This window comes from Aplosporella prunicola, assembly GCF_010093885.1.
Source record: "Aplosporella prunicola CBS 121167 unplaced genomic scaffold K452scaffold_52, whole genome shotgun sequence".
NCBI lineage: Eukaryota > Fungi > Ascomycota > Dothideomycetes > Botryosphaeriales > Aplosporellaceae > Aplosporella > Aplosporella prunicola.
This window is the reverse complement of record NW_022983580.1, coordinates 65,998-75,618: the sequence shown is the minus strand read 5'-3', so window position 1 is coordinate 75,618 and position 9,621 is coordinate 65,998. Positions and strand designations below refer to the sequence as shown.

Sequence of the window (9,621 nt, the reverse complement as noted above, 5' to 3'; positions counted from 1 at the left end):
TGATGATGCTGATGATGCTGATGATGCTGATGATGCTGATGATGACTAGGTGAGGCTGGAAAGTGAGCACGTGCCCGGCGCCTGGCAAGGGATCGCTCCGGGTCGCAACGCCTGCTGCACATCACCTAGGTAATCACTCCACCAACACCGCTTCCCCTCACCATCACCCCGCACTACGCGTATATATAAGGTAAGCAACGTAAACAACACCACAACCACAACCAAAGCCACCAAGTCACTCCAATCAAAATGCCACGCACGCGCGCCTTGCTCATCACAACCCTCGTCTCCGCCCCACCCGCCTACTACGCCTACTACACCCTCCACCGCCTCGAAACCGAATACCCCGCCCTAGACCCAACAACGCACAGCACCACCTCTCTACGCGCGACACCCAACCCGCATACACAACACACGCCGCACATCGACGTGTACGGCGCGCGCGTGCCGCTGCGCACCCTCCTCGAGAAAGCGCGCCGCGACGGCTGCCACTGCGCCACGCCCGTCCCGCCCAACGCCACCTCCCCCGAAGACGCCTGGGCGCGCTTCTTCCTGCAGTCACGGGGTCTGCGCAGCGAAGGCCGCCTCGCCGCCGCCGGAAGCAAACTGCTGAACCGCGACGCCGGCGACGCCGGCGAGTGCGGCTTCCAGCCGGGCCAGGAGCTGCTGAACGGCGTGTTCGGCGTCGTACGCGCGCCCGGCCGCGCCCAGCCGTTGCTGCTGAGTTGGGCGTTTCCGGCGCGGGCGAGGGGCGCGTGCGAAGCGCTTGCGCGCTGGGGCTATCCCTGGCGCTTTATGAGTGGCGGGAGGCATGAGCTGGGCGTGGGCGAGGTGGATAAGGAGGGCATGGTTGAGGTGAGGTTCGCGAGTGCGCATGATTATGAGGTTGTGGATGAGGAGGGCGAGCGCCAGAAGACGATTCCCGCGTGGACGGGGCGGCTGCATAGAGCGTGGGCGAGGTGGCTGCTTGATGAGCGGGTGAGGAGACTGAGGGATTAGATTAGATGATGCTGGGATTTGGATGATGATGATGATGAGTCGGCCAGGCTTCAGTAGCTTGTTTCTGGTCGGTGTCTAGATTTGGTGATGGTGGAAGAGCATCCTATTCTAGCCGTCTACTTTCTGTCTATAACGCCCAACTCCGTACCCATGGCTAGGTCGTCAATCCCATAGAGTGTCGACCACAAGGCCGTGCGCGAGACCAACCCTGCACAGGTAGGACGTGGGTAGAATGTATGCAGTTCTTCACTTATTCCAATAGCCAATCCGCCAAAGATCTTGCATGGGAAAACACATAGCGATGCCCACACACGCATTATTCATCGACAAGGAGGGGAGTTGTGCGTCGTTGTTTAACCCGTTACGGATACAGGCTCGGAGCGGTTCCGGATGTCGGTCCGCTTGCTAGCCGGTTTTAGGCTTGGTGCGCCTGCGTGGACTAGCGGCGTCTCACGCTTATAGCGAATTCGTAGATTCCGTCTTTGTGGTGTTGGTCTGGGTATAGGTTAGAAGGAGGTGGATTCTAGGCTTGGTCCTAGGTATAGTGCGATGCTTACTTGCTCGGGCTGAGCGGACTTGTTGCCGCCATGTTGTTATAGCGACGATGATGGAGATGAATGATAGAATGGCTGCTGCGACGCCGAAGGCGATGTTGATTTCGTCATTTTTTGTCAGATCTCTTTGCGCGATTGCTGGCATGTTGGTAAAGAAACTTGATGCGAGTTTAAGTTTTGGGGGTATACTAAATGAGATGCTCGAGCGAAGACTCGAGGAATCAGCTTATATATCTATGCGGCGCTCGCGCGAAGTGTTCGTTTGACACCTAGTTAGTCCCCCGCCGCCAATCTCAGTCTTAGCCCCTGCAAGTATGTTGCTTTTCCGCTCTCAGTAAGACCCTTGCAAACCCGCAGGGCTCAAGATGAAATGATTGGAGGACTTGAACGGACATAGCCCCAATACGCGCATTAGAACCTGCCACCGCCTGCCGCCGCCAATTTGCCCATGCCTCTGTCATTTTGCCCATGTCGCCGTCAATTTGCCCATGTCGCCGTCAATTTGCCATCCCCTTTCCCCGCCCCAGAAATGGTTAGTTGCGGGTAGCTGGGCGAATTCTAGCAGCCCTTCATCGGTCCATCACTTAATTCCAGTCATCATCTCGCTCGCGGAACCAAGAATACCGGTTCGACAATCAGTAACTGGTCTTCTTGGCATCTTGCTGCATGTCGCCTGCACACGCGCCCAAAGCTGGCCAGATAAATCCGGTCAAGGCTCACACTCAACTTGGATCCAAAGCCATACATCGCAGAATCTGCCTTAACCGTCTCACGGCGGAGTATGTAAGCGACGAAGGAAATACAAAGATTTGTTAACTACCAATGATTGCGGCGGATCATCTGCTTTGCAATCTCATAGGAACAGTTCGTTGATTGGCAGATAGTTAATATTTAACGAGGGTGATGATTGGACAGAGCAGCTGATTAAATGTGATTGGTGCTCTATATAGATTTATATCTTGTCCTATCAGAACACTTTGTACCACCACACCACCACACCACCACACCAATCTCGTGACTCCCAAAGCGTCGGAACGTATGTTTCCGGTTTCCGGGGTATGGGCCACGTGTGGACCAAGAGTATCCCATATTATTCGCAGTCACATGTCGAGTTGTTGTAAGGTTATGTAAGTGCCCCTGATGTTGCCCGCCCTGACATGGTGTAGCTGGATTCAAGGGCGCGCGCGACCTAAGCGTACTGCAAATTCATACACCCCTTCCTCATGCCGTTGGCCTTGTTGTGGATCAGTGAACAGTTAGGCGTGGGATTTCAGAGAGACTAACTACGGGCCATGCGGACTTGGAGGCGCCATGAAATAATGCCGAGAATAATCGTAATGAAAGCTAAAACTGTTGCGAGAATCCCGAAGACTATGTTTATTTCGTCGTTCGTAGAGAGGGTTCTTTTGGTGATGGCTGGCATTTTGGGCTGAGAAAACAGAAATCTAGATTCGAAGTTGAAGCGCTCAACAACGACCGATTTATCAACATGAAGTGAAGTAAACATGAACCGATCTGGACTTTATGTTCGAAATGCAGTACAAGTGCAATTAAATTCTAAGCAGCCTCAGCCTGATGCGCACTACACAGCCTCCATGACCCGATCTCGCGGGATCTCTAGAGCCTAATCTCACCCCTCGATCCACTCGATCTCGCGGCACCTCTTAAGCCTAATCTCACCATCTCAAGACGACATCGCAACCATTAATAGGTGTGGCAAATTCAGTCTCCATTATACTATGCCGTAGATCGGCCACGACTTACGTTTCTGCCTGGACCTTGCACGACCTGCGGGGAGCGATCCGTCCGTGCTCAAGCTCCCCCACTCTCCGCTCCCGCATAGATAAACACCACCACATCTCAAACCTATCCCACAAGAAAGAGCAAGGGCAAAAAGACTTTACCAAGAACAATAGCCGCATCAACCACAATGGAAGCCTTCGAAGACGACGGCTTCATCCTCATCAACAACCCATCGAGCACGCCCAGCTCGGACGCCACTGACCATCTCGCCGCCATCAGCGCGTACGTCGACGGCCTGGCCGACGCCCTCTGGCCCATCAACGTCAAGATCCACGATCACCCGGAACTGGGCTTCAAGGAGAAGATCGCGCATGCTGCGCTGACAGCGTTCCTGGAGACGCAAGATGGCTGGCAGGTGCAGCGCTCGGCGTATGGGCTAGAGACAGCTTTTGTAGCTGTGTTTGAGGGGAAAGGGAAAGGGAAGGGACCAGTGGTGTCGTTCAATGCGGAGATGGGTATGTTGCGAGGGGATTGGGTGAGGGATTGCGCTGACTTTTTGTGCGGGGCGGGTTAGATGCGCTGCCTGAGATTGGCCATGCTTGCGGGCATAACTTGATTGCGATAGCGTCGTTGGCGGGGGCTTTGGCTGCGGCGAGGGTGATGGAAGAGGAGGACCTGCCGGGAAAGGTTGTGCTGTTTGGGACGCCGGCTGAAGAAGGTGAGTCGATGGGTTGGTCTCCGGGTAGGATTTGGGTGAGAGTCGGTTCGGATCCAACCCACTTTCAAACCGTTTTCATTGAATTCGATTGTTTCTTTCTTTTCTTCAAGACATACGGGATTTTATCTCAGAAGAATCTTTAATGCTCGTACTAACCTCGACTCCAGGTGGCGGCGGCAAGATCAAACTCATCGAAGCTGGCGCCTATCGCGACCACAAAGTCGGCATCAACCTGATCTCCCATCCCGGAACCGCCCCCGATACGGCATTGATGCACACGGCCGCATACACACGCTTCAAAGTCGAGTACTTCGGGCGCGAAACGCACGCAGCCGCAAGCCCTTGGCTCGGAGTATGCAACAGCGCTTCCATTTCCACCCCACAACGCAGACACGCACTAACAAACCGCGCACAGATAAACGCCTTAGACGCACTCATCACCGCCTACAACGCGCTCTCAGTCTTACGGCAGCAAACCCAACCCGGCGACATAATCCAAGGACACATCACCTCCGGCGGCCTAGCACCAAACATCATCCACGCCTACGCGGCCGGCGTCTTCGTCGTGCGCGCAAACACCTCCACGCGGCTCGCAGAGCTCAAACGCAAAGTAGACGCGTGCTTCGCGGGCGCGGCCACCGCCACCGGCGCAGCCCTTAAAACGACGCCCGAAGGCGCGTACAAAGACCACGTCCCCAACCGCACGCTGGGCCGCTGCTACCGACAGCATTTCAACCGGCTGGGTGGCGCAATTCCCGACCCCGAGGTTGACGAGGTCAGAGGCCGCACCATGGCGAGTACGGACCAGGGCGACGTGAGCTATGTGCTTCCGAGCTTGAGTCCGGGGTTTTGGATCAGGCCCGGGGTGAGTGGGAATGGGCCGCATAGTCCCGAGTTTGAGAAGGCGAGTGGCACGAGGGAGGCTTTTGATTTAGCTTTGAGAGTTGGGAAGGGATTGGCGGCTACGGCGGTGGATGTGCTTACAAAGGAAGGGCTAGTGGGTGAGGTGCGAAAGGAGTGGGAGCGGGAGGTTAAGGGAAAGGAGTAGGAAACCGGTGAGACAAGAGAGTTGTAGTGTAGTGTACTGCGAAAGAGGTAGATTGTGAATGAGTTGCCAATACGAGAGAACCCAACCCAAGGTTTGTTTCTGCTTTTTGCGATTTTGGTGACGAACACCATCATTCCTCCGAATTAGTGACATCAATCATCGCCGTTTGTCAGGGTTAATGGTGATGACCATCACCATTTTCACCACTTTCTCTTGCCTCCGACACGGTCTATGATAATCATCATCACCGTTTCCACCCCCAATTTATGATGACAATCATCACCAAAATCACTAAATGAAGGAATAAACCTTGGTTTGGGTCGGTTTACCATGAACTTTTAACGATCACTTACTCAAGGCGCCTCTGGGTGAAGCTTTCTACATTATGCCTGTTTGCATGACCGCTGTCAAAGCGGCTACAATAGAACCGGCCCGGCCTCGCTGGTTCGTTGGATGGATCCTGTTTCTTAATTCACGTACCAGAACGGCCCACTTCAAAGCTTGTCACGGGTCGCTACGAGTATATTCATCACTGACACTCGCAGCAAAGGGAAAGGGAGGAGAAAGAGAGGAAACAATATACCATTCACAACCAATGCTATCCGGTCTTTTTGCATTCCGCGAGCACACATCCAACCATGCAATCTCCATATCCTACCGCGCGCGCAACCCTCATTCATAGCTACAACCCACTGCCTAACCCAACCTAACCCCCACCCACAACCACCATCGTCATCATCATCATGCATGAAACCCACCTAAGGAATATCAAACAGAACCTTCAACTTCTTAATCAGCGCCCACTCGTCCATGCTGACATCGGCACGGTAAAAGTCCTTGAGCGTGTCGATGCTCTGGCGGCTAATAAGCGAGTACAGCGTGTCCTTCTCCTCGAGGTGACGGCCATAAAGCGGCTGGTTGTTGCCCTCGATCTTGACCGCAACGGAGGGCTGGCCCTTCTTGCAGACCTGGATGGGCTTGTGGTCGCGCTCGATGCCGACGACACGGCCGAGCTGGATGACCTCCTTCTGCTTGGTGGTCGGGTTCTCCTTGACGGCGCAAATGGGCGTCAGCAGCTTGAGGTTGCCCTCGACCACGTCGACACCCACGACAATGGGGTCCTTCTTGTTGAAGACGGCCACCGGGCGCAGCACGCATGGGAACACGGCCAGCATCTTGCTCTCCTCCTTGCGCTGCTCTTCCAGCTCCTTCATGTGCGCCGTGAACGCGTCGAACAGGTGGTAGATAATGTCGGCCTCGAAGATCTTGACGCCCACCTGGTCGGCATATTCGCGCGCTTCCTTGTCCACGCGTACGTCGAAGCAGAGCATGACCGCGTATTCCTTCGCCTTCTCCAGCATGATACCCGCTTGCATGACATCGCGCTTGAAGACGGGACCAATCGAGATGTTGGCGACGGGGATCTTGGAAACGCGCAAGAACTCGAGCAGGGCCTCGAGCGAACCCAGGGTGGAAGCCTGGACGCTGACACCGCGACCAGTCTTGGAGATACGAGACAAGAGTTGCTCGAGATCGCCCATGACCTATTCTCTAGTTAGCATTTACGCCCAGTAAAAAGTACGCAACTATTGGCTCTTACCTCTTCCTCAATGTCCTCCTCATCGTCATCGGGACCGACGACCATGAGACGCGAACCAGCGACCGCAGTGTCCAGACCTTCAGCGGCAATCTTGACACCCATAGCGGCCTTGATTTCCTTGTTGTGCACGTACGCCGACTTGACACGCAACTCCTTCATTTCGGCCGGCGTCAACAAGGCCCTAATATTGGTAGATATAGGACCTTGTGTACCGCACAGCACGATTCTGTCACCCTCATGCAGGACACCGTTGGACAAAATCACATCGATGGTGGTACCCAGACCCTCAACGACCTTGACTTCAAGGACAGTAGCCTCAACCTCGGACAGGTACATGAGGCTGTTGGTCATACGCTCCTGCGTCAATTGAGAGATGAGCTTGATCATGTCAGGGATACCCTCGCCGGTGTGGGCGGAGGTCGGCACAAGCGAGACGTAGCGGGCCATGGACTTGTTCTCGTAGAAGAGCTCCGAGTTGAATCCTTGCTCGGCGAAAGCGACCTTGGTCTTTTCGAGACGATCGCGGAACTCGTTCTGAACAGCCTTGCCCTGGAAGGCAAGCGACTCCTGGAAGCCGTTGTTCTCGATCTTCTTCCAGCCATACAGACGATCGATCTTGTTAAGCGCGACAATGAAGGGGGTCTTCTTGTCACGCAACAGGCGCATGGATTCGAGGGTTTGAGGCTCGAGACCGTGCATGATATCGACAACCAGGATGGCAATGTTACAAAGCGACGAACCACGGGAACGGAGGTTGGTGAAAGACTCGTGACCAGGGGTATCGATGACCAAAAGACCGGGGATCTTGAAGTCGAACGCACCGTCCTTGTTGACAACCTGGGTCTTCTTCTTGAGGGCATCGAGAGGGAAGTACGTAGCACCAATCTGTTGAGTGATACCACCAGCTTCGCCCTCCTGGACGTTGGTCTGACGAATCTTGTCCAGCAGCTTCGTTTTACCAGTATCGACGTGACCAAGAATACAGCAAATGGGCGAGCGCAAGTCATCTTTGGAGCGGGCGGCAAGTGCAGCCTCGTGCTGCTCCTGGCGACGCTTAGCAGCAGCAGCCTTGCGAGCAGCTTCGGCCCTCTTCGTCGTAGTCGTCTCCTCGTCATCCGACGACTCGTCAGAATCAGACTCAGACTCGGACTCAGAGTCGGAGGCCGCCGCCTTCTTGGCACCCTTGCCGTTAGCGGCGGCAGAGGCCTTCTTAGGCTTCTCCTCGTCCGACTCGGCATCCCAGCTGTCCTTGACCTTCTCCTCGGCCTTCGGAGCACCGTCCTCCTTGTCCATCTCAGCCTCCCAGTCGTCAAGCTCGTCTTCCTCCTCCTCAGCCTTCTTGGCTTCGGCATCTTTACGCGCCTTCTCCGCCTCAGCAGCGGCTCTTTCTTCCTGCTCCTTGGCCAGCTTCAGCTCCTCGAGCTTCCGCCTGGCCTCTTCCTCGGCAGCGTCAACCTTGGGGGTCTCTGGCGCCTTCTTGCCCTTCTTCTTCTTTTCGTAAACGGGCTTCTTCTTCTCTGCGGACTCCTCAAGACCCGCAACCTTGGCACCGCTTTCAATCATCTGCTTCATGCGTGCATCGGCCCTCGCCTTAGCCTCCTTCTGGGCCTTCGTCATATACTTGCCCTCACGCTTAAGCTGCTCAATCTTCTCCTTTTCTTTCTGCTTCTTGGCAGCTCTGGCCTCCTCCTTGGCCTTCTCCTCTTCAACGGCCCGGCGCTCTTCCTCTTCCGTACGGGCCTTTTCCTCAGCCTCAAGGCGGGCAAGTTCTTCCTCACGACGTTTCCGTTCTTCCTGTTGCTTCTGGAGAGCAGCAAGCGCGGGGTTGATCTTCTTCTTCTTTCCGCCCGCAGGAGCAGCGGGTTCCGGAGAGGGAGCGGCTTCGGCCTTCTTCTCCTCGACCTTAGGTTCGTTTTTAGGAGCAGGAGGGGGAGCAGCCGTCTTCTTCTTGGCTTGCTCCTTCTTCCTCTGCTTTTCGCGCTCCTTCTTCTCCTTTTCCTTCTCCTTCTTAGTCTTCATACGGCCGGGATCCTCGTCCTCGTCTTCTTCCTTGGGCTGCTGCTTCTGCTGAGCAGCCTTGCCGCCCTTGCCCTTCTTGGCCGGCTGTGCGAAGACGTCCTCGTCATCCATGGTCGCCTCCTCAGGCGCCTTGGACGAGAAGTCGACAGCAGCGTCTTGGGGAGTTTGGGTGCCGCTCGCGCCATCAGCGGTGGGGTCCTCGCCCTCGACGAAATCCTCGGCGATCTTGCCCTTCTTCGCGCGCTTGCCCTTGTTCTTGCGGAGTGCAGCCATCAGGCCACCGCCTCCGCTCACCTCCTCATCTTCGGCTTTGTCTGCGTCGGCCTCATCCTGCTTCGCGGCCTCGGTGGCAGCAGCTATGGGATCGATGGTCTCGCCGAGCTCGGCTTCCCAGTCGTCCTGCTGGTTCTTCTTGCTTCCCTTCTTCTTGGGCGGCATCGTGGCGGTCGGACGGTTTCGGGGGTGGTAAGATGCGATGGACCGGTTGACTAGGTTTTATCCTAGGACTTGTGTCGGCGTTGACGATGGCCGGGGAAGTGGTCGATAGCGTAGCTCGGCCGGACAAGTGCGAAAAATAGGCAGTCAAGTGAATGACTAAGAGGCGGATCTCGCAATGGCACTGCTCGTAGAGAAGGCCGTGTGGGTGAAAGTGGCGAGGTTGAAATTCTTGTGATTGGTGACGGAAGTGCGGTTGCTTTGGCGGGGATTGCCTGACTCGTACCAGGCTTGCGACCGACTGTCTGAAGGATACGTCAACGACAAGACGTTTCCGTTCATTGATCTCTGCCACCGAAAAAGTTATTTTTTTCACAAAGGGTGAAGGATGATATTGCAACCTGTTTCTCGCGTTGCACACCGTCAATGAAATAAAGCGCTGCTCTAACGATCCATGTCAGCAACAAAAAGCCTGCTGGCTTCCATGTTCTTGCATCTTACGTCC

At 55.3% G+C, this 9,621-nt stretch overlaps 3 protein-coding genes across 3 annotated transcripts; 2 read left to right on the top strand and 1 right to left on the bottom strand.

The window, feature by feature from the left end:
* Positions 1-198: 198 nt before the first annotated feature.
* K452DRAFT_292522 (uncharacterized protein) lies at positions 199-1,303 on the top strand. The gene has a single exon (XM_033541390.1). It carries the CDS (start codon positions 250-252, stop codon positions 997-999), a length of 750 nt encoding a protein of 249 aa, XP_033392044.1. The 5' UTR covers positions 199-249; the 3' UTR covers positions 1,000-1,303.
* A 1,938-nt stretch (positions 1,304-3,241) lies between these two features.
* Positions 3,242-5,062, top strand: K452DRAFT_354005 (uncharacterized protein; the record flags this gene model as incomplete). Its single annotated transcript, XM_033545862.1, has 4 exons — positions 3,242-3,811; positions 3,871-4,014; positions 4,182-4,366; positions 4,430-5,062. The coding sequence occupies exons 1-4, from the start codon at positions 3,484-3,486 to the stop codon at positions 5,060-5,062; spliced, it is 1,290 nt and encodes a 429-aa protein (XP_033392043.1). The 5' UTR covers positions 3,242-3,483.
* Positions 5,063-5,531: 469 nt separating this feature from the next.
* K452DRAFT_322514 (uncharacterized protein) lies at positions 5,532-9,502 on the bottom strand. The gene is made up of 2 exons (XM_033544515.1): positions 6,663-9,502; positions 5,532-6,606 (listed from the first exon to the last, which is right to left on the bottom strand). The coding sequence occupies exons 1-2, from the start codon at positions 9,117-9,119 to the stop codon at positions 5,821-5,823; spliced, it is 3,243 nt and encodes a 1,080-aa protein (XP_033392042.1). The 5' UTR covers positions 9,120-9,502; the 3' UTR covers positions 5,532-5,820.
* Positions 9,503-9,621: the final 119 nt, after the last annotated feature.